We start from the raw sequence: 24,363 nt of genomic DNA on the forward strand, positions 1-24,363 counted from the left end.
CCTTCAACCTTCTAATCACTTGCAAATAAGAGGTTAATGGACCCTAATAACCCTGGTCTATTGTGCAAAGAATGTGATAGGATGAATTGCTTCTATACCAAAACAGCTGAAGTCAGTGTCATAAGGCTCTGTGCTGTTGGTTTCTGGGCTTGAAAAGCAAATTGTGAAATTGCCCTCTTTTGCATCAAAAATTCATTTTGACTTCTAAACGTTGCAACTTGAGCTGCTTTTAAGGCATTTCAGTACTTGTAGCCTGGGAGAAGAGGCCTGCCACATGGCAAAATAATAATTTCCTGAAGGAGTCAACATTTCCTATCAGACCACCTCCCATTCCTTACTTTTCTGGTTGAAGGCACCAAGTGGGCTTCCAGTTTTTGAATAGGGAAATATATCAAATCATTATCACTTTCAAAAATGTGAACTTTGCACTGCACTGTTCAGTACATGGTAAAATTCAGAATGGGACACAAGTAAGCCTTTACAAAAAGCAGTGTGTGGCTAGGACAACGATGCATTGTTGATTTGCATGGAGACATGAATGCTTGACTGTGTTCTGGGCTTCTTTTGTCCTCACTGGCAAAGGGCCAAGAGCACTGATATGAACCGAGACAAAATGGATTCCCAGATATAACTGGGAGAGAGTTCTTGTTGCTGGAGTATTCCTGCAAACAAACTTCCTGCCCCACTCTGCATTAAATTAGCAGAGAGTTTTAGAGATGTCAGTTTTTGATGTTCTTAAAAGTCCTGCCTATTCCAGTGTTTTGTTCTAACTTATAATGTGAAGAGTGAGCTGGTGATGCTGGAACTACAGATGAGACGGAAGAATTCAATTCACAAAAAATGAATTGTAAAGGTTCATTGACTTTTTCCCTTTGTTTTAGGCAGCTGAAACATTGTGTTATTACATTAAACATATTATATTGTTATTTTTGCTATTATTATTTAAAATGAACTATATATAGGCAACTCCTCTAGACACATACATAAACTGTATCACATATTACTTTGAATTACACTTGTATGTCTATAGTAGTGTATTTTTACATGATTGTTTCTAAATCATTCTGAGTGCTACCTAGATATACAGTACAAACATCATGCAGAGACTGCTGGAAGTAGCCTCTGTGTGATGACTTGTCCTCACCTTCACTACATAACGACACGTAGTACAGGCTACCTTGGGGCAGACTATTATATGCAGCGCTGTTAGTTCTCAGAGGCATCTTACCCTGGCTTGGAGTTCCAGGCTTGGAGTTCCAAGCCAGGCATCAGAACAATGTGATGGCTGGTACTATACCGTACAACCGCAGCAGGGGTAAGCTGCCATTGGTGTCTGCATGGCGTTTACAATAAGTGTTTTAGCTCTTACTGGCACTAAAAGTGTAAGGGTGTGTGTATGTATGCATGCACACGTACACACACACACACACAATATATGCACACTAGTTCTGGGTTCCAGCAATACAAATTAGCACTGTCAAGGAAATAGGATGAGGATTTTACATTTTCCCCCAGGTGTTCAGATCAGGTGGGGATTTGAACACCCGTCTCAGGACACTTTTACTGAGTACCTTCACCGAGTTGCCGCCAGACATGGCTTCTCTTAGTAATCAGGTACATCTCCATTTTGAAGAAGCAGAACCATACATTAGGAATTAACTTTGGAAGTTTCTAAGGAGTTCCTTTTTCTCCAGACCTAGAGAGTTACTGTGTATTTGGGACCTATTGAACAGTCTGTGCATAATAGCTTTTATGCATGCTTTGGAATGTTGCCTTCATTGAAATATAACACACAATGGAGGACATGAGCTAGGTACCAACAGGCAATAATAGTCTTTGTGGTTTCCTTCATGGTTTGCTAATTGAAATGTCTTTGTCACTGTAAGTTGCATTATGTTTTGTCTTTTTCCAAAAGTCAGCCAGTGGCCCGCCCAGGCTCCCAGGTTTGATCTTTTCTGTTATTTTTTTTTGCCTTTGTTTACTTGACTTTTGTGTTTTAAGGGCGTAAAGTTGTGTCCAGTTCCTATAAACAAGAATAAGTGATGCTCCAAATATGAACTGGGTCCTCTTATCAAAATTCTGTCTCTTTCCAATTCAGCTGAAATTACTGGGTTTGTTTTTTTGCAGGGGGGTGGCAGCAGGGGGTCAGATTTTTAGCAGTTCTGGAAACCTGCTGCACTTATATTTAAGTAGACCTTGCATGTTAACCTACAGGTTTTCTTAAGATTTACCTGAGAAGGAAAGCAAATGCTTGTTTTCTTTTTCAGTATCATAATTGTTAGACTGTTTAAATAATTAGCTTTTGGTAGTTTAAGGATGAGTTTATACTATCATGGAAGGAATCCAAATCTTCATATGATAATTTCCTCCTCACCACTTGGATCCTTCTTAATTGTCACATGGTCAATTTCTGTGTGCACCAAATCCAGAGGCAAAATCGAACATTCCTCAAAGCATGGCTGTGTGGTTGCATACACAATAATGCTTCACCAGAGGAGGGATGGTAGAGTTAAAAATCTCAACATATTTTTATTTTTATAATTATCATATAAATCTGCAGGAGGCATAGTAGAGCACTAAATGCATCCAACAATATTGGACTATTTCTAATAAGCATGCCTTTAGCTTCTACTTCTAGTAGCCTATTCTTATTGCACTGGTTTGGGCCAATCCTTCCTGGCTTCATAATGAGTCTCGGGACCGAGCTTTCCTCCTTTGCCCCTCCCATCCCATCATGGCACTTCATTCCTGGTTATATTGGAATTGGGGAACTTGTATTAAGTCAGTGAACCCTTGTTTGGACATAACAGGGAACTCTGACACAATACAAGCCAGGAATGAAGCAGCAAAGCCAGCATATGAGGGGATCAGAGAAGCAAGGGAGTAATGCTCAGCCCTGATGCTTGTTCTCGGCTTGTCATGGTTTATGAAGCCAGGAAAGTTTATCTGAACCAGGACATTGTTTTCAGAACAATTGCAAGGAGGTTATAGTGTTGTAGCAACAATGCTGTCTAATGCTGCCTCCTACTGTATCTTCTGAGAATTACTTATCTTCACTATCATGTCACCTTCTTTTCATAACGGACACTTTCTTTACAGCAGTGACTGAAACTACGTTTGTTTTCACAGTGGAATACTTAGAGTGGAAGCTCAGTTCTCCTGCAGGACCTTTTTGGTGGTTACTTCAATTAAATTGCGAGTTTTGAAAGCTGGATCAGTATATGCGAAGTTGCAAGGAGACCCAGCATCTGGGGTCATAATTCCTGGGCAGTTGCCAAGGCCCCTCTGGGCCCACTGCCATCCCCTGGCATGATGTTATTTTCTCCTCACCCACTGGCTCTCTGAGCAAGTGAGCGGAAAGGAGGGCTGGCAGCCTTCTTACTGACAAGCCTCCCCCGCAAAAAAAAAACCCTGGCTACAAGATTTCTGAAATAAGACCTTTTATGTTTTCTGCAGTACACTGTTGCCTCTCTTGTATATTTTTCATTGAAAATAAACACCATTAAACGTTCCCTTTTCTCTTTCCTTGCCATTTGTTTCTCTCTGATCAAAAGTAACGAGCAGAGAAAACAGTAGTTCAAGAAGCCTTTCTTATGGTAGATACATGATAAGGAAGATAATTGTACTGAACTTCTACTATACCAGAACATATGGTAGCTCAAATATCTCTTGAATGGAATATATATCTGTACATACATATGCACACCCGCACGCACACTTTTCATAAGCATGTTCTCTTTTTTTCTCGTTTCAGGTGGTTCCATCAAGGTCCTAATCCCTACACTGGTGGACATGACTGGATTTACTCTGGGAACTACTGGGACAGAAACTATTTCAGCTTGCCTGATATTTATTAAAATGCATTGGAAGGTCTGAGGCTAACACAACTAAGTCTTAATGAGTTTTCAGTGTTTCCCCTTGTTCCTATACTCTTAGAAAAAAAACTGACAAGTTTAATTGAATGTACTATTATGCAGCTTCTACAGCGACTATGGTGGCACAAGATTGTTGTTGAGAGTTGTTTTTGTCATACTTCCTATATTGCACTATGCACACAGACACACATCAGTTACAGGTGCTGTACTTCAGGCAGAGAGAGAGCGCGTTACCCAAATTTGCTGATGGAGGCAACTAATGTTCAGTTCCAGGTCAAATGGAATACAGAACACCTTTCTGTTTTTTCTTCTTGATTCCTGATACCTCTGCTGGAATAATGGAAATTTAAGACCTCTTATGAGACAGCAATATCAAAAGCACACTCATGAAATGCAATACTACTATGGCTTGAAGCCAGATACGGGCATGCCACTCTTAGGAAAGAATTACTCAACTTTTTCTGAAGGTGACATTCCATTACTTCATAAAATACTGGATTATGGATAGTGAATATAAAAAAATGTTACTATCTCTGCACCAGTCTGCCCTTCCCATTCATCCCTAGATAGTGAGTAGGGTTAACTGGCAACATTACTCAGCAGTGTCTCTTCCATGTTTAGTGCAGTGTTTTGAATTTGCGCTTTCATGTTTTCTTACAATGCTCATATCTTTAAGGAATTAAGAGCCATTTAAAGCTTTGAAAGTTTAATCTAACCGAAGATGAAGTATTTTTTTTAAACCTGCAATGCACTAAGAGGTGCTCAGCACTATCAGAGGAGGGGGTGGGTGATCTGAAGCAAAGGGGTGGGATTCTTCAAATGCACCTGAGCATTTGCTGTCAGACGCAAACCCTTGAAGGAAGATTGTGTACATTGAAGGAAGTTGTGTGCATTTCAAAGGCCAGTAAGGCAGCTCTGAGACTACTGTACGCAGCAGATTTACCCCTTTGCTTGGGGTGCATTAAACTTTATGGGATTATATATTTGTATAAAACGTGAGTACATAAACGCCAGAGGGCTTGCTACTCTTGTATAATTTAATTGCTGTTTGGAAGTATAGTGGTAACTAAATAATTTAATTGCTATTAAATAAAAGCTTGAAACTGTCCTGTGGCTGGTGGTGTTTGACTCATTGTCTTCGATAGAACACAAACAAAGTTTCCCCTCCTGCAGCCTTTCCCAAGCTGGCTGTGCTGGCTGGGGATGATGGGAGTTGTAGTCCAACAAAGTTGGGAGTGTACCAGCTACTAGCTCTGTTTCAGTCCTCCATGCACAACTGTGTTGTTTTCAATGTCCCTTCCTGTTATTAAGGGCCAACTGGGACTTATTCTCATGGCTGAAAAGGGTAACTCTGAACGTAATACACTATTTGTATTTTACGTTTTTGCTGTTTCACACTGGGTATATGTCTCCCAGCGTATCATGTTAGGCCCACAGGCTAAAAGACATCTGGCTGTAGGCCTTCTAAGGAGCCTAATAATAACTTAGTGGGTATATATTGTCCTCAGGTTGAGGAGTATACCTTGATAAAGAAAAGGCCATTTCATTTTGGCCTTAGATACGTTTTTACTAGCAACCTATTTTAAACTATCCATTTGGACAAAGGGCCAAAGTAAGGAAAAGGTCCCAATTTTAGTTACCTATTACTCGGCTACCACTCTTAAACTCTAAAAATCAATATTGTGTGAATGCGCACGCGCACACACACTGAAAAGCCTTTAGGTTGAGATTGCTTGCATTGCTTTATTGCTTGTACTAGTTAATCAATTTTTAAATTAAAGATGCAGGTTTCCATTCTGGGGTGAAATGTTGGACAGCACCGCTTCTCAATCTGGGAGAAAAAAACACCAACTCAGTAAATTTATCATTAGATCTTATGCAGTAAAGCTTACCCTTCGCTACAATAACAAATGCGGTTGTACAAGCTGTAAGCCACCTCTCGCAGAAGGATAGAAGGAGCCGTCTTACACTGACCTGGTTCACACATAGCAGTTCCTTGATTGTTTAACCCAGGAATTACCATGGCCAGGCATCACTGAGTGAGCGCACTGCCTCCCATATGCTCATCCCTTCCCCTTTCAGTCAGCAACCTTTAACACTTCGCCAGCTGGTGCCTCGGTGCAGCTTGGGTGCCACTTCCCCTGGCCGGGGAGTGTGCTTTTGTTGAAGACTGAATGACATCATGGGGTGTGGCCTCGCCCGCTGGCATCATTTGGACACAAAGGCTGGAGGACCCCCCCACCCAGATAGTTGAGAACTACTTCCAAGGATATGTGTTGCTTATAACTACATTTGTAAGCTGCATCTCTTCATGGCTTGATTTCCCAAATGGTGAGACCAAATTAAGCCTTTTACATATAGTACTATATATAAGCTACTTGTTCGGCCACTTGGAGCTTCACCACGCAAGGCTAAAATCCCACATCCTTACCAGGGCTTCTGCTTCCAGATTCTTTGTGGGATTAACATTGGCTCCTTTACACGGGCAGACATATGCCTCAAATCGGGGAATTCCTTTCTCGGCGAGTTCTATATGTTTCATTTTACAGCCATTAGATGGTGCTGTGGTTACAGTGGAACTGTGCAATTACAGCCGATATATTGGATAAAGTTCCTTATTGGGTTATCTCCAATCTTTCAAAAAATTGGATAAAGGTCAGAAACAGACACCCTGGAGATTGACGGTGTTGTGTAAAGGGCCTGCAAACTTCTGAGAGTGACCTTTCACTAGCGTGCAATAAAAGCCTTGTGTAGAAATTCTCTTGGTTTAACAATTCAATGGATTGCTAAAAGGAGAACTGTGACTGTCATCTAACATATACCTGTTTTAATACACTGCATCTACATACGGAGGACCACCAGGCTAGAAGGCCACCCTCCAACCAGCAGCAGCTCTGAGCACCTTGTGGTTAAATTGGTCTTATCTGCTGCCACCGAAGTTGCATTTGCCCCTTCTAGACCATGGGTTCTAGTGGGAACCCATCCGCTGTTTTGGAATCACTAGCACTCTTCCCCCATTCAGTTAATTTTACTCCTCCCTTTTTTGGATACTTTTCCACACCCTAGTATACTGAATAATCGATCCTCAACAGCATGGGACCTGTCCTTTTACACCAGCCATCCTCAACACAGCATCTCCCAGACTGGGTGGACTTCAGCTCCCATAGTCTCCAGCCAGCATGTCCAATGGCCATGCTGGCTGGGGATGATGGAAGTTATAGCTCAACACATCCTGAGGGCACCACATTGGGGAAAAGCGGTTTTGTACAAAACATAATACAGAGTAAAAGGAGTGCAGCAGTTCTGAAGTTGGTTTTTCAAACAGGCAAAGATAACTGGCCAAGATTTCTGGAAGTAACCAAGACAAAGTTTAATGAAGGAGTAAGAAGAAAAAAGGGGAACGTGTCTCCTGTGCTAGAGGAAGAAGTGTTTTATTTGATATAAAAGCACATTTATATCAAATAAAGCACTTCTTCCTCCAGCACCAGAGACACATTCTCTTTTTTTCTTCTTCTTGCCATTAGTGCTACTTCTCCCTCCCCGATCTTCTGTTAATGAAGGAACAGGCAACCTGGTGCCGAACAGGCAACCTAGTGCCGAACAGGCAACCTGGTGCCCTCCAGGTGTTTTGGACTACATCAACCCTTGCCTACCCTTGATTTAATGGATTATTAAACTTGGTTCCCACTGAAAAACCTGTTTAAGAATGGAATTGAACTATGTTTCTTAGCAAATCTGGTAGAAAACCTATAAATTACTATGCCCCACTTGCAGTTTTACAAAAAGACTCTATTTTTATCTTTCACATGTGATAGCAGCAGGAAAATCTCTCTGTACTAAGGGAAGTGTTCATTAATACTGCAACCTAGAAATTTTATGTCAATTATTCTGTGTCCCTTCATTGTAGTTCTAACCCATACTGCGCTCCGATAATGAGCAGTACACATCAAAGAAAAGGAAGGCAATGGCAAAAGATTCAGTAGGGAGGTTTGCAAGCTACAAAGCTCTCTCTCTCAGAAGCTGGCCAACTTCATGTTCTAAATGAAACCAGCAGTATCTCTTCAGTCCTTGTCAAATACTTCTAACATTTTAGGAATAACAATTTATTCACCACATGCCTCTGAAAAGAGACACTCTCATCAAAACAATTCAGTTGTAAATCCCAGGTTTAAAACACCTGCATCGCACTCCAGCTAGGAGCACGATGTCTCGGAAACTTCCAGGCGTATGCGTCTATCTGCAGCTTTGTATTTAGGCGACAAGGAACTTCATGTGGGTGAGAAGTGCATGCAATTCAATGGAGGCAAGAGAGCAGACTGCTGGAGGAGAGGCTGTGTTCCCTGACAGTGTCCCCAGCATAGAAAGCGACTGGGCTGCCAGAGGAAGGCTCTCCCCCCACTCATCACAGAAATACAGAGGGCTGCTGGGGTAGAGGTGTAACACCCCATCCCTACTCTGCTAAACAGAGCAAGCTAGTAACATTTCAAGCAGGCTAGTAATGTTATATGGGCTTATGTAGGAGGCTGTCTAATTACATTTGTGCACAACTCAGCACTGCGTGTGCAATTACCCTCTCCATGTGCTAAGCGCTTCTTTTTAAAGCTAAAATCCTTGTGACGGTTGGTGGAGCGAGAGAGGGGGGCTTTGCAGTCCATCTTCGAACTTTTGCTTCCCTGCCAAACAGCCAATGAATGGGATTAGCAGTGCAACCCTAGACATGCCTATGCAGGAGTAAGTCCCATTGGGTTCAGTGGGGCTTAACCCCAAGTGACTGAGTATAGGACCGCAGCCTTAAGGAAGGGCAAACACACTATTGGATTGGAGCCATCACCGAAGAAAACATCCTACTGAAATCAGTAGGAATTTAGTTCCAAGTTAAGGGCTGTCAGCTGTCATCCATACATATGCGTGTGTATTGCACCAACATTATTGTAGATCCCCCCAGTGGCTGCACCATAGCTTTAAACGACAACAACCAAGAGTCTACAGACTTGTTCTTCACAGCTCCCAAAATGAAAACACTAAGAAAATAGCATGCCACAGAGGTATCTTCCTGTCACACCAATCACCTTTTAGAACACAGAGCCATTTTAAATTAAGTTACGGGTGCTATTCAAGAGGGAGATCCTTAAAATCACTTCAGGGGTACACTGTGCATAATTCTTTGTCCTGTACCGTTAGAACAAGTCTTTCTGATCCCAGAATGACTGTTGCAAACTGCCAAGAATGTAGCCTGCTACAGAATACCCCTCTATTTAGGCCACTTCAACACACCCACTATGATCTCTGGGCTGGATCCAGAATCTGCCTTCCACAAGAGGAAGGGCTCTATTCACGGAGGGTCCCCTCCCCTCCCCACCACCACCAAAGTTCACCTGACTCTCTGTGTAGCATTTTCAGGGGCTGGAGGGGCTGTCATGGAAAGGAGAGGGCAGGGACATCGACCAGCGCAGGTGATCCTGCTTAAATCTGGATCCAACCCTCTATGTATTTACATACATGCTTATTTAAAGCTGTATAAAGCTCCTTCCTCTCTACTGAAATAATAAGCACGTGTGAATTCACCTGCTTACCTGTTTGCTATTCTGTCCTGCGTACCGAGGCAGTAGTAAATGTGATCTCGCCTGCTATACCATAGCTGCCTGCAAAGGGTGCTTTATCCCCAGCTCCTGAGCCTTTCTTCCCATTCATCACATCTTCCAGTGGTATGGCAACTGAAAGAAAAACTGGAGTTGGAGGCCTGCCGCTATCCTGTGCTGAGTTAAAATTGGGGTTGGCCATTTTCGGATCTGCTGCCCTGGCGACTGGCACAGGTATTGTCGCGAACCTCCTCACAGTACCAGCAGCGTCCGGCTGTGTGAGGACAGCATGGCCAGGGATGGGTTTCCAGTCCTGTTTATTCTGAACAGAAGAGCCCACTAAAATGAAAGGTGGTGCATTTCCCTTCTTCCCATCTTCCATCATCACATAAGTTGGAGAGGACACTTGTGGTGGTTGACCGTGTTGTATCATCTGCGGCTGTAGATACTGCGGTTGGTCCTTACCACTAGATATGAATAGGGTTGCCTGGGGAACAGGAGCACCAGTTCCAACAGGTGGAAGGGGTGGTGGTGGTGACTTACGACCTTGTTGTTTCAAATCAGTTAGACAATAGAGAGTCCACACATTAGAATATGGTGGTGGCTGTCCTGGTTCGCTTGTTGCCATGGCTATAAAATAAAAATTTAAAGAAAATTTGCTGGCATGAAAGACCATCGACTAGGATGTACGAATTGCAGTCATATTGCATATCCTTACACACAACTTTATGCTGCAAGAGAAAGTATGTTACAGAGAGGAGAGAGGCCTTCGAGGCAAATGAAGGGACCCTGACATGGCTGAAATGTAGGAAAAGCAGCAGTGCTGCAGCTGGAGTTCAGACTGAAAAGGTGCTTTTCTAAGTTCCTGTTTGGCTGATTAGATAGGGGTGGATCCAGCGCTTTCCCCCCACTCCCAGTGGTTAATGGTGTGTAGGCACCAAATTTCTAGTTGAAATAAATTGTTGGGAGGGATTCAGCATACATGAACTCCCACTGCCAGCACAGCTTCAGAAAGCTAGATTTTTCCAGCCTTGCCCAAAGCATGATAGCCACAGAGCCCAGAACACACTGAACCCCCTTAAGCAACTTTACACCTCTGCCTTCTCGCCCCTGCATTCCTGCAAAAACTGTAGGAAGGGCGAAAGTGGCTGTCTGACTCCAACCCTAGCAGCTAGCTGTTTAAAACGCTGAAATAAATCCAAAGCACCAGATTTGCAGCTTGATATCTCAAGCTGGGCATTTTTATTTTGTCTTTAGATTGATTTAGGATTTTAAAATTTTTATTTACAGTTCTGGGTGCCCCAAAGATTGGAGTTTGAAAATACTTCGTCAACTACAAGTCTTTCTACCTCTACATCGTTGCTCCTCCTGTCCAGCCATGCCAAGGTTTTGTGCCCCTTTACCCCTTCAGCTCCCTCTCCTCTGTAACATGCATTTATATCTTACCTACCTACCTCTCTAATGGGATGTCTCTCTAGGGCGACCGTGCAATCGTAGACCAAGTCAATGGAAAAGAAGAGGAGTTAGGAGAACTTCGCCAGCTGAGAACAGGGCTGGGCTACACACTTCTTACCAAAGAAGGGCAAGCAGCAGGAGAGGTCATGTCGTGAAGGAGAGCCGAGCCTCCGGCTGCAACAACCCCTGTGAGTCTTAGTACGAAGTGAGTAGTCCACTCTCTAGTCAATCTGGAGAAGACCGGACTAATGGGACAGCGCAGGCAACCACCACCATTTCTTTTAAATGCAAAAACCCGATGTTAATGCCGTGTCAGAAAGTCTGAAGCTTGATAAACAAACAACTAAGTCACAGTCAGTCACATCACTCTCCTTTTGCTGCCATGAGCATGTATGCAATTTTGGTTCGAGATGTGTCATCTACTGTGAGAAAGGCTAATCACGGTTTAAAGGAAGGCCAAAAGATGTCATACATCACGCCCCATCGCTCCCTTGCCGAGTGTTGTCCTGTCCCGCCCAATCTGTTTACAGGAAATAATACAAGACGTGGGCAGGGAACTGGGGCAGGGAACATTCACGCAAGGCAAGTGATGGGGCTTACTCACAATCAACCACACACCTGGAAGCAACCTATGGGCAAAAATTCCACATATGCACATTGGAGCTAGGCAAGTGCTGTGCGACCCTGACACAAGCATGACGAATCATTTACCTCAACACTGCACTGGCATGGGTAGTTGCATTTAAATAATCATGGCTCCAGTCCTCAAGGCCCTCTCCTGGCATGAGCCCTAGCGCAGGGGTGGGCAGCTTGTGGCCTTCCATGTGTTTTGGCCTACAACTCCCATCAGCCCTAGCCAATGGCGAAGAAGAAGAGCTGTAGGCCACAAGCGCCAGAAGGCCGCGAGCTGCCCACTCCTGCCCTCCCGGTTTCAGCTGGGCTCCCACCAGTGCAACTGCACTTGAAGAGATGGAGCAGCTTGTTACTTACGGAGCTACAGTATCACTACAACACGGAATAGGCAGGTTTCAGAAATATCTTGACTTTCTTACCTGACATAATAAAACCTGGGTCAGCTGATCTCAGTTGCTCTGTAGTATCCATCATGTCAGGGTCACATTCTGCATCATCTGCAGATGGATCTAGAATACTAGTAAACTGGCCTGCATTTAGTGAAGCTGTTAGCGGATCTAAGAGACATGCTACCGTGTCTACGAAAGGGATGACTATATGCTGTGGAAACTGCTCTACGTAAGGTGGCGGCGGCGGCTCTCCACCGGCCTCGGGATCATCCTCACCCATGGGGGTGATATGTATGTCTGATGTGAGCTCGATTTCGCCTGGGCCAGGCTCAGCCTGCAAGGGGCCATTATCAGGAGGAGGTGGTGGTGCTGGCGGGGGTGGTTCTTCCTGCAAGGGGGCCTCGGAGGAAGCTTGCTCTACTAGGTCAGCGGGTGGTAGCTCAGCCTGGCTGCCCGAGGTAACTGCTTCCCCAGGAACGGAGGTCTGGCTCTGAGTGGCTGACCTCACCCTGAGAGACTGGGCAGAAGCTGCAGGGGCAGGTTCAGGCTCTGCTTCTGCAGGGGCAGGTTCGGGCTCTGCTTCTGCAGGGGCAGGTTCGGGCTCTGCTTCCGCTGCGGCAGTTTCGGGTTCTGCTGCTTCTTCTTCAGCAGCTGCTTCTGCCAGGACAGGTTCGGGGGTAGGGGCAGGAGCCGGGGTAGCTGCAATATTCTCTGCACTGTGAGATAGCGTAGGAAGGGTCTGCACAGAGATTGCCACATCCTTCAATTCAGGCTCGGAAGCAACCATTTCAACGTTACCTAGCATCTGCGCTGCTAGCTGGGCTGGATCGGCTGGGACGTAGGCGAGTCCAGCTCCCTTTTCGTCCACAGCCTTTTCTACAAATTCATCAACAGTTGATGGGTACTGGGTCGTCTTGGTGCTCAGTTCACGCTGAGGCTCTTCGTTTATCTGGTCCTCTTCTGTGTCAGTTGATTTCTCCTTCCGTCTGGGTTCATCAGAAACTGGAGTTGTGTCTAAGTCTGACCGAAATGCATCTCCAACATCAGCCCGTTTGGGACGGGGCATTGGGGCCGCCGTGGCTGTTCCTTCAGCCCATCCCTCCACTGCAGGAGACGGAAGAGGAAGCAAGTTAAAAGGCTTTCTCCTTAAAGCAGACATCCCCTCACCACTGACATATGTTTTGGACTACAATCCCCATCAACCCCAGCCAGCATGGCCAATGGGGAGAGATCATGGGAGCCGGGGTCCAAAACATCTGGAGGGTACCAGGTTGGGAAGGCTGCCTTAAAGCACAGAAAATGTAGCGTTGTTCAAAATCACTGGCCCCCAAGTCTAATCTGAAAGCTGAATGCTCTTATTCATCAATCATTTGGAGAGTCAAGCAACTAGCTAACACCAGTGGCCATGGCTGGCTTGTGAAACTAGAGGTTGTCCCATACATCCAAGTGCCACAGAGCAGCCACTTATAATCTCACAGTTGTAAATGGGGCACTGTTTTTTTGTGACGACTGGTCATGCAGTAACATTGGCCTTATCACACTCCCACTTTGAAGAGAAAGGTGGGAGGAGCTTTGACTCCAGCCAGTACACAGAGAGCTTATATGCAACCATTCACACAGCACCTGATTGTCTGAAAGCAGCCTTTCAAATACAGACTAGGAAATGCTGAGAGCATAATAGCTGAAACAGTATTGTCCCAGACAACACTGATCCATTTCTAACAGTCCTAGACAACATTTCTAGGAGAAGGACCCAGCTTCAATCCCCATCGCTGCCAGACAGGGCTGGGAAAGACACCTGTCTAAAATCCTGCAGAGTTGCTGCCAGACAATATTGAGCGAGACAACAGTCTGACTCAGTATGAGGCAGCTTCCCTATGTTCCTTACGGAATGTCTGTTGAGCATCACCTTCTATAAATCAAGATTTCTACACATTATAAATGGGACTAACAGAATCTTTTCCCCTTCAACAAACAAATTATCACTTTGTGTACTGTTACCAGGAGACTACAGACCGGTTAGTCCAACATCAATACCAGGCAAAATTCTAGAACAGATTATTAAGCGACCAGTTTGTCAGCATCTAGAAAAGAATGCATTGATTACTAGGAGCCAACGTGAGCTGATCAAGAATAAGTCATGTCAAACCAACTTCATCTCCCTTTTTGACAGTTTGATAGGTCATAGGAATGCGGTAGACACAGTATATCTTGATTGAAGCAAAGCATTTCATTTGACAAGTCTCCCATGAGATCCTTGTGGACAAGGTGGTAAAATGTGGGTTAGACAATACTACTGTTAGATGGAGCCAGAGTTGGCTGAACAATCATACCCAATAAGGGCTCATTAGCAGCTCTGTGTCAACCTAGAGGAAGGTCTCAAGCAAAGTGCTGGGGGGAACAGCCCTAGGCCCTGTGCTGCTCAACATTTTTATAATGACTTAAACAAAGGGGTAAAAGGGATGGCTATCAAATTTGAAGATGACACAAAGCTGGAAGGGGTAATTAACACCACAGAAGGCAGAAACAAGATTTAAAATGATCATGACAGGATGGAACACTGGGCCAAAAACAACAAGATGAATTTCAATAGAGCCAAATATATTGTCCTCTATTTTGGTGCAAAAAATCAAAGGCTCAAATATGGGATGGGGAGACTGGGTGTGGCAGTAGTGGAAGTGAAAAGAATCTAGGTGTTTTATTTGATCATAAGCTGAACATGAGCCAGCATTGCGATGTGGCTGCTAAAAAAGAAAGCTAATGCAATCTTATGGTGCTTAAACAGAAGCATAGTGTCCAGATCACAAGAAGTCATAGTTCCACTTCACTCTACTCAGGGCTGGTCAGGAAACATCTGGAGTACTGTCTCTAGTTTGAGGTGTCAGGTTTTAAGAAGGATGTAGACAAACCATAGCATGTATAGAAAAGGGCTACCAGGATGGTAAGGGCTCTTGAAATCAAATCCTATGAGAAAACGTTGAAAGAGCTGTGTATGTTTAATCTGGAGAAGATTAAAGGGAGACGTGATCATCATCTTCAAATGTCTGAAGGGTTCTTATGCAGAACATAGAGCAGACCGGTTCTCTGTTGCTCCAAAAGGCAGGACTAGAACCAAAGGGTAGAGATTGCAAGGAAGCAAATTTCAGTTAAACATCAGGGGAAACTTCCTACCAGTGAGAGTTGCTCAACAGTGGAACAGACTCCCTCAGGAGGAGATGGGCACATCTTCACAGGAGGTGCTTGCATAAATTGGACGGCCATCTGTGAGGGATGCTGTAGTTGCATCCCGCATTGGACAGAGGGGGTTGGACTAGATGAACTCTAAGGTCACTTTCAGCGCTATAACTCTACCAGGTGACAGTCACCAGCCCGGGGGACCTGACCTGATCTCATGGCTGCTGCACACTTAATAGCCACCACGTGGAGGCCACTACCATTACTCCCCTTGAGGTTGCATGCCCATAGGACAAATTGCTTGTGGACTACGGCTCACCACATGGATCAGGGACACATTTGGAGATGAGGACATTTGTGACTGCCTGAAGAAAATCCCCCAACCTGCATGCCAAGGTGGAGCACAGAATGATTTGCCATGTAGAGCGACACAGAGTCACAGGAAACACCCTTTGTGTGGCTGCTGTTTCTACTGCATCAGCCCTAAAGGCACTTCAACCTTGGAGGTTTGTATGATCATGTATTTTTATCTGGTGATTCAAAGACTAGGGATGGGTGAGAAATCTGTCTTGCTGGGATTTTTATTCAAATTTGCCAAATTTGCTCCTCCTGAGCCAAAAAGCAAGCCAAGATAGAGCTGCATACAAAATCCACAGTTTTCCAAACTTGGTGACACAGTTCATCTGGGGAAGAAATGCACATCCAATGTGAGCATGCCAGTGGAAAGTGCACACAATATGTGCATATTAGAGAAACTGCATTACATCAGTGGAAAATATTTGAAAAACGCACACAGAAATATATATATTTTGGGGAGATGACCACACTAAATGTGCAAATTTCAGTGCAGACTTTTAAAACTTAAAAGTCAAAAACTTATGCAGAAACGAGATGGAATAAGCATAAGCCCGAAAACCTGACAATCTGAGCAGGAATAAGATTGACAGATCCATCCGTCCAAGACCTGATGGAAACTGTTCTCTCCCTTGCTAGTTAGTCCAAGTGGCAAATGAGCAAACATGAAAAGTCAATGAACGTAGCACAGCAAAAACTGTGCTTCCCACTACTCACATAATACTTTCCATGCTTCCATTTTCACACATGGGCTGCAATCCTAGCCCCACTGACCTGGGAGTAAGTCCCATTAAACTCAGTGGGACTTACTTCTGAGTAGACATGCATAGGATTACACTGTTAAGTGCTAAATCAACTGCATATGGTTCTTCGGGCAGATGTTTCCTATAAGAAGCGATGCAGTAGAAGATGAAGAAGGGGAAAAGCTAAACCCATTGTGATAGAAGGAAGAAATATCGATATTAGCAATTAAAGGGAACCTTTTGGTCCAGCATGTAAAAGGCAGACAAGGAAAATGTAAGGTGCATAGTAGGAAAGGTAATTTCTATCCAAAAGGCGGGGACTACCCTGTAAGAATATTTCCCCAAACCCACAAACATGTTAAGTCACTGGTTCATGAGTCAGCGGAGACAAAGGCTCAGTAGTGTGCACCGTCTGACTTCAAGTAAGGTTGGTTCAATGAAAGATGTTGCCTTATCTATTAGGGGTTAGAGTGCACCCGTTGATTTAAATGTGACTGAAGTTTCATGACTACCTTAAGTCTCATTGGTTTCAATGTATCTACACCAAGAATAACTAAGTGTGGATCCAACCCTCCTTTTACCTTAAAGATAGATATCCTATGTGAAGATTTCAGACTGGTAATTGCACATAAAACTTCAGCTACTTCTCAGTGCTGTGATTTTTATAGTATGATTATACTGTAAAGCAACCTTCCCCATCCTGGTGTATTCCAGATATTTGGGACTTCAACTCCCATCCCTGTCAGCCAGCATGGACAATGGTCAGGGATGCTGGGAGGTATCGTCCGAAACATCTGGAGGACGTCAGATTGTGAAGGCTGGCCTAAGCAAAATGTAGAGATCCCTTTCTTACAACTTTTGTCTGACAATGGAAGGCATTCAAAGAGCTATGAACAGAATATCTGTACATACTGTGGAACTTCTGAAGCATTCTCTTACCGCTACATCCCTCTGTGACTTCCCTACTCTCCAACTGGCCCAGAAACTCAGGAAACCCTGTGAAACAGCCTGTGATGCAGTAGGAAGGGCTGCAGTTTTAAGGGGGAATCCGAAGGAAGGAAGGAAGGAAGGAAGGAAGGAAGGAAGGAAGGAAGGATCCGAGCATAGGCATGAAGCCCTTGGGATCCCAGCTAATACAAATCAAAACACTAACGGCATAGCATATACTCTTGTTTACATCAGAATCTTTCATGGTGCTACGGTACAATTTCTGCCCGAGTTGAAATATAAAAGCCTTATTTTCTTTTATTTACCAACCCCTCTACATTCTCATAACAAATGATCCAAAGTGCTATGACTGAGACAGGACAATTCTAGCAAAATAGCAATGCACTGTAAGAAACCTATTGCACTGTTCCCACCCCATCCAAAAGCCAGTACATAAGAAAATAAGAAGAGCCCTGCTGGATCAGACCAAGAGTCCATCTAGTCCAGCATTCTGTTCACAAAGTGGCCAACCAGCCGTTGACCAGGAACTCACAAGCAGGACATGAGTGCAACAGCTCCCTCCCGCCCAGGTTCCCCAGCAACTGGTGTACATACTGCCTCTGGCACTGGAGGTAGGCACCATATCATCATTCCGCTGACTCATTCCCCAATCTGTCTCTCAACCTTGTCCCAGTGGCATAGGCACTACAGGGTCCAAGTTTTCGAGGGCCCTTGGGCAAGACCCCCTCAGTGGCTTCCCTCCCTCAGAGAGTCTGCCTTCTCACCACCATTGTCACCAGCCGCTATTGCTCCTCGTCCTCTTTCTCATCATTGTCACTGCTTGGGTGCTTGGAAGGAAGAGAGCCAGGAAGCAAATAAGCAGTGGCATCAGTTGCTGCTCCTCCTCCCCACCTCCGTTGCCTGGGCCAGAGTAAGAGACAAGTGAACAAGCAGGTTGCAATGGTGGGAATGCAGAGCAAGTCCAAGGACCTCTTGTCAGTGGGACCCTGTTGGGCTGTGGGCCCTCGGTAGGTGCCCAACCATGCCTACCCTGGACTCCAGCCCTGGGCATAGGGAACAGGCTTTGGCCTGAACAGAAGTCAGCTTACAACCACGCAGATGTAGGTATTCCAGGAACTGCACTAGGGCTCACATGCTGACTATGACCCAGCCTTCTTTCAAGGATCACAGCATTTCTTTGCTACATTTAATTCACAAAAATACATGTTGACTTTGGTTTTTCAGGCATAATCTAAACCTACCACAAACATCAGATTAACAAAATTTAACAAGTTACCCAATGCAGTGCTTCCCTAACCCTCATAAACAAAAGCGCACCTATGAAAGAACTTTGATGGGGGGGGGGCTGACTCTATTCAGCAGAGTCTCCAACTCGAAATGCAATTTATTAATTGCCCTATAGCTGAAAAGCTCAGGGCGACATACATAATAAAAACAAATACATGGAAACCAATAAAAACGCAAAACAAAAAAGAATTTAAAAGCAGCAACAACCATAATTTAAACATAATTTTAAAAGGAGAGACAAATAAATCAGTCAAAACATGGAAAAGGACACGTTTACAGCACAGCTTTAAACGTATCAGTTAAAATAAAACAAGCAGCAGCAGCCAAAAAAGCTCTTTGCCTGGGGTTAAAAAAGTAGGTGCTGGGGGGAGCCATCATTTGGAACAGAACAAGGCATTATCTGAAATTTTTAGAGCCTTAAAAATATATGCAATGTAACCATTGAGGGTCCAATCTAAGCTGAAGAATGGCGCGGCAGAAGACGGTACTCTAGACGCTTTGCCTCCATGCCATCCTTCTGCCAAAAAAATCACTCTCACCCCAGCCGTTTTGACTCCTTCTGAGAAGAAGATAAGCAAGGATTTCTGGTGGGAAATTGGTGCAAGGGCGAACAGCTAAGAAGCCCCTCTTGCCCCACAGTGGTGAAGGGCCAAGGTCTACAGCCCTGGAGCCCAGGGGTGACCAAATGAGAGTGGCAGGCGAGGGGGCAGTGGCAAACAGACCTCGCATCAGCACCAGGGTGGGCAGAGATATGCCAGGGCCCACCTGGGCTGATGCTGCTCGTTGCAGTTTCCTTCCTTCTTATGTGTAAAGGCGTATTATGGTCGGGGGGCAGCTGGCTGGCCATATACACAGGGTGCTCATTTTTTAATTTTTACTTAAAACATATATTGTGCTTTTCTACAATAAAATGATGCCTATTCCCAAGTAAAGGTGCTTAGCATCAGGGCAGGAGAAGCAAACTCCATGTTACTCCTGTACTAATGATGGTGCTAAGATTTAAGGGAGATGAAAATGTGAAGCTGCACGTGCTCAGAATACATATATATAAATCAGGGCAGCAAACAGTTGTTTGCTCTAACGTATTAGGAATGTAGAAGCAAAGGTAAAGTATGGAATGGCGGAGGCAGATGAGAGAGAATAAGGGCATAATCCTTTGCCCGTTTAGACAGAAAGAAGTCCTACAACTCTTGTAGGACTTCTTTCCTACAAGAAGCATGCCCCAGCCAGCATGTTTCTGTCTGTTTTAAACAGGCAGAGCATTGGGACCTGAATGTTAGTTGTGTGCTTCACAACTGAAGTAATACACACAGCTCTGTAAAGGGGGGGGGGGTGCACTGGACCATTAAGCCCAGGGTCTAGCATTACTTAGTACCACTGCTTGCCCATGCCAGAGTTACAGCATTGTATGTTTCTGAAAAGTCCAAATACAGATTAGTCATGAAACTACATAATGTGTAGCTCTGCCTACAAGTCATTTAATTTCATACCTCTAGTGGCATGGAATTCTCTCACCAGATCTTTAATGTCCAAATTAGGGTGCTCTGGAAAGAAAAGTTGAAAAAGCCAATTAATTTACATTCCAAATATCAGATTTCACGCAGACTCAAAGGGGGGGCGGGGTTTGCTAGCAATTTACACAATGGAGAAAATGGGGTGATAACACCAGCACGAATGGTCAGTGAATTGCTCTATGAACTTAAAGAGTTAACTGTATTTTTTTTTAAGCAAAAGCAAACCTTCTCGAAAAACTATCAGCTCCCTGAAATAGACAGCAGCAAACTCAGTGATGTTGGAGGGACTGGCTTTGAGAACTGCTCTGCTCACACCCTCAAGCAGAGTCTTGAGGCCATAAGGAACCACCATCCTGGGCTTTGCAGTATGCATTGTCGTCGGTTGAAGATGAAACTGCAGTTTCACCACTAGAAGGAAAAGAAACTGGATGAAGAAGGACGTTGACATTCCTATCCTGGATGTTCAGGGTGGTGGTGGCATTAAGCCTATTCAAAATAGGTCTCATATGATCAGAGCGGATTCTTGGGCAGCACAACACTCGTTATTCAGAGCTGCTCAGTGGAGGGGGGGGTGTTCAGAGCATAAGAAGAGCCACGCCAGATCAGATCAAGGGTCCATCTAGTCCAGCTTTCGGTTTACACAGTGGCCAACCAGCTGCCTGTGGGAAACCATGAGTGCAACAGCACCCTCCCGCCCATGTTCCCCAGCCCATAGGTGCACATAGGTATACTGCCTCTGATACTGGAGGTAGCATGTAGCCATCAGGACTAGTAGCCACTGATCACCTTCTCCTCCGTGAATGTGTCCATGGGTTGGGGTAGGGGAAGCCTAACATGTGAAAATCTTTAACGAGGCCATCCTTCATGCCAGCCTTCCCCAACCTGGTGCCCTCCCAATGTTCTGGACTTCAAGTCCCATCAGCTCCCGCCAGAATGGACAACGTTCAGGAACGCTGGAAGTCGTCCAAAAAATCTGGAGGGAGCCAGGCTGGGGAAGACTGCTTGATGCTCACCCCATAGGAAGGAAGGTAGGTGGTGGCAAAACAGTCGTGGAAGGGCAATTTTAGTTGCTGATTCCAAAGAGGATGGGTTGCACCAGGACATACCATGTCCAGCTTGCAGCAGTGGTGTAGTGGAGCTAGGACTCCCAGGGTCAAAGCACAGGGCCTTTTTGATTAGCAGGGACAATGACATCAGGTTTGGGCGGGTGGGGGAATAGATTTTCCCAGCAACAATATATTGTTTTGAGCTGTCCTTGTTGTAATGAAAATTGTTTTGGGGTGGCTTGGCCCTGAAGAGGCAACTGAGACCCATTAGCTGACTTTGAGATAAAATGTTTCTCCCTGGTGCTATGAAAAGAAACTCCTGGAAATTTTGAGCTGGGGTCTTTACACACACACATACACAAATATTTTATAATATTTATACACACACACACACACACACACACAGTGTGGGCATGGCTATGGGGGCTGTCATGATGAGCACCCGCATTTCAAAATGTGCCACTACACCACTGGCTTCCAGAAAAGAAGTCTCTACAACGCGAGTTAACCATACACAGCTTTAGAGAGCAATCTTATGACCCCTAGATGGCATCTGGGGTGGGGGGGGCACAGGATAGTTTGGATTCCTGGATCTGAGGCTGGAGACAGCCCTCTGATCTCGGACCCAGGAGTCCGAGCTCCCCATCCCCACCCCCTTGCAGCCGGTGCAGAGAGAACCGCACAGGCTGCCTCTCTAAGGTCACAAACATGACCTCGGAGATGAGGGAAAGGGGGTAGTTCTGTGGGCAGGGAGGGGACTGGGGAGGCCAGCTTACAGATTTGTCTGGCCTCCCCAACCACCTTCCTTCTTGCTCCACAGAGCCCGAGCTAGAAGGGCAAAAAAGCCCATACAGCAAAAAATGCAGAGCGGGAGGAGCATGGAGGCGAAGATTGCCTCTGTGCTCCTCCCGCTCTGCATAGGATGCCCGTCAGCCTCCGAGTTCAGAGGCTGACAGGCATCCTGATAGAAACGCACTCCAAATGTATCCAGAAACCACCCATCAAATACCTGGTCTAGTTCATAAGTTTTCACATTAAGCTGAAGGTTTTAATCACAATCCCAAAGCCAATCTTTCACTACTTAGGCTGCATTCCTAGGCCTTTTTTAAAGAATAAATTCCAGTGAACACTCTAGGACTTATTTGCAAGTCAACATGGATAGGATAGGCCTGTTAATGACTGTGCCACCATACACAAGCCTTCCAGATTGTTTTGTAGTATACCTCCCAACATTCCTGACCACTGGCCATGCTGACCAAGGCTAATGGGAGTTGAAGTCCAAAACTTCTGGAAGGCATCAGTTTGGGCAAGGCTGCCATACACTGAGAGGAGAGATCGTGACCGTAGGGCATTGTCACTCTCGCACCCACTTACGAATTGCATGTCTTTGAGCATTTTCAGCTTTTATGTGGGAACAAAGTCCTTTATAGCCACAATGGATAAAATCTCTTCAGGGTGAGCATATACTGTGTTCATAAAATCACAGCTAGAGTATTTCTGAAACATCATGATTTACTAATCTGTTTTGAACTCCTCGGAGAATTTTCCCTTAGGAGCAATCCTTTGAAATTGTGCCCCAATCGTTCTTTTAAAAGCACCATGTTGAGAGCCAGTGTGGTGTAGTCCTTAAAGTGTTAGACTGGGACTCGGGGGATCGGGGTTCTAGTCCCCACTCAGCCATGAAGCTCACTGGGTGACTTTGGGACAGTCACTGCCTGGCCTACCTCACAGGATTGTTGTGAGGATAAAATGGAGAAGAGGTAGTTCATGTACACCGCCTTGGGCTCCTTGGAGAAAAGGTGGGATGAAAATGTAACAAATACATGTAAACATAGATAAGTTATGAGGGCAAAATATGGTCCTCAGCTTAATTTCACAAGTCCTCTGCAAACAAACAGTTCAGACCTCTGGCAAGAGCAATCTGTCCCTCCTTTGGCAGCCTGCTGGGCAGGGATAAAGAGAAAAGAGGGTGACAGAAAGTGTATGAAAGAAAATGGGGGTTTGGCTCTGGCCCTCACCCTCCACCCACATAGTTACCCCATGGCATTGCACCCCTCAACCAAAGCAAGGTTTCCCCCACCTCTGCTCTAAAGTTATTAAGCTGTAGTATCTAATGTCAGTCCTACAGATTAGACTGAGTCATTTCAATGGGTATACTCTATGCAGGACTAACATGGGATACTACCTCGGGTATCCGAGGTGGCGCAGAGTGGTAGGCAGCACGACCTGAGTTCGATCCCAGCGAAAGCCGGGTCTCAGGTAGCCGGCTCAGGTCGACTCAGCCTTCCATCCTTCTGAGGTGGGTAAAATGAGCACCCAGCTTGCTGGGGGAAAAGTAGTCACGACTGGGGAAGGCAGTGGCAAACCACCCCGCTACAGTCTGCCACGAAAACGCCACCGCAAGCAGCGTCCCTCTAGCGGGCAGTAATGACCCGGTGCTTGCACAGGAGGAACCTTTCCTTTCCATGCCTATGTACACTAGCTGCCAGGGACCGTGGGCTCATGTCCTGCTTGTAAGTTTCCCGTGGGGCAGCTGGCGTGGCCACTGATCCAGCATGGCTCTTCTTACGTCCCCAAGGCTTCCCACCCCGCGCTTTTGTCCGATTCCTCGTAAGTAACGTGCAGATCAGCGACACGATGTTGATATTCCACCCTGAGCCCCCGAAGGGGCCTCTGATCAGAAGCGCGGGGGTTCTACTCAGCTGCGGGCTACGTCGCACCCCCTTCCCCCCGCGGTAGCCGACCAACAGCGCCAGCGGAGCGCCCCGCCGGGCCACTAGGCGCCTTCCCAAGCCGCTGCCTTGGACCGCAAGCTGCTGCCCCCGGGGAGGCCCCGACGCCTTTCCCGCGCTCTGCGGGACCCTCCGCTGCCGCCCATGCACGCGCGCACAGGGAAACGCCCCCTCCTCTCGGCCCCCGCGAGCCACAAGGGGGCTCTCTCGCCCCCGAATCGCCGCCGCTGTGAAAAAGCCCCCGACCTTTCCTGTCGTTATGTCGCTCGTCGGCTGCGCAAACGCTCCCTCCTCGCCCCTCGCTGGAGCCTCCTCTGGAGCCGGGGAAGGGCCCGGCGGGGCTTTTATATCGAGAGGCTCCTGGTGGGCGGGCTAGAGCGCACGCATTTATGAGGTCACAAAGGCCAGCGTGGACCCCCGGGCGGCTAGCGCCAAAGCAAGCTGGCGTGGCCCCCGCTGAAGTACCCTGTTCGTCTGTGTGCGCGTCCTCGCGCGACCCACCCGCAGCCGTCATAGCCCCGTTGTCCCCCAGAGAACAGCTGAGCAGCTGCTTTAGCTTCTCCGCTGAAGACAGTAGGCCTACCTGCGGCTAGATCGTGTCCTTTACATAACGGTATACGAGCAGGACCAACAC

General features: G+C 45.8%; 2 protein-coding genes across 7 annotated transcripts in view; one reads left to right on the forward strand and one right to left on the reverse strand.

Moving 5' to 3' along the window:
• Positions 1-4,988, forward strand: part of OSBPL1A (oxysterol binding protein like 1A) — a 93,855-nt gene extending 88,867 nt beyond the window's left edge. For all 4 annotated transcript variants that reach the window (XM_084849683.1, XM_084849687.1, XM_084849685.1 and 1 more), the window contains one exon: positions 3,755-4,988. In XM_084849683.1, the coding sequence (XP_084705809.1) occupies positions 3,755-3,857 (103 nt within the window). In that variant the 3' untranslated portion in view covers positions 3,858-4,988. The remainder of the gene's footprint in view (positions 1-3,754) is intronic.
• Positions 4,347-24,045, reverse strand: CABYR (calcium binding tyrosine phosphorylation regulated). Of its 3 annotated transcripts, none has more exons than XM_084849691.1 (6): positions 23,976-24,045; positions 20,177-20,359; positions 19,928-19,981; positions 12,730-13,035; positions 9,449-10,084; positions 5,597-5,706 (listed from the first exon to the last, which is right to left on the reverse strand). In XM_084849691.1, exons 2-5 carry the CDS (start codon positions 20,322-20,324, stop codon positions 9,456-9,458), a joined length of 1,137 nt encoding a protein of 378 aa, XP_084705817.1. In that variant the 5' UTR covers positions 20,325-20,359; positions 23,976-24,045; the 3' UTR covers positions 5,597-5,706; positions 9,449-9,455. The 3 variants fall into 3 exon arrangements, with proteins under 3 accessions (XP_084705816.1, XP_084705817.1, XP_084705815.1); XM_084849689.1 differs by having other exon boundaries at positions 5,601-5,706; positions 11,962-13,035; XM_084849690.1 differs by lacking the exon at positions 23,976-24,045 and having other exon boundaries at positions 4,347-5,706; positions 9,449-9,589; positions 11,962-13,035; positions 20,177-20,399.
• Between the last annotated feature and the right edge of the window lie 318 nt (positions 24,046-24,363).

The sequence above is a fragment of the Heloderma suspectum genome, chromosome 4, assembly GCF_057233095.1.
Source record: "Heloderma suspectum isolate Gila_16-S chromosome 4, 16-S_ref, whole genome shotgun sequence".
In the NCBI taxonomy this organism is placed as follows: Eukaryota; Metazoa; Chordata; class Lepidosauria; order Squamata; family Helodermatidae; genus Heloderma; species Heloderma suspectum.

What these genes read in the sequence shown, in the direction of transcription:
- CABYR (XM_084849689.1), bottom strand. Translation starts at nt 20,324, where the DNA reads ATGCATACTGCAAAGCCCAGGATGGTGGTTCCTTATGGCCTCAAGACT. An exon ending in GCTGATAGTTTTTCGAGAAG is followed by an intron (nt 19,982 to 20,176) that starts GTTTGCTTTTGC and finishes TTTTCTTTCCAG; the next exon opens with AGCACCCTAATTTGGACATT. An exon ending in CCCAGGTTTTATTATGTCAG is followed by an intron (nt 10,085 to 11,961) that starts GTAAGAAAGTCA and finishes TTTATTTTATAG; the next exon opens with CCATGGCAACAAGCGAACCA.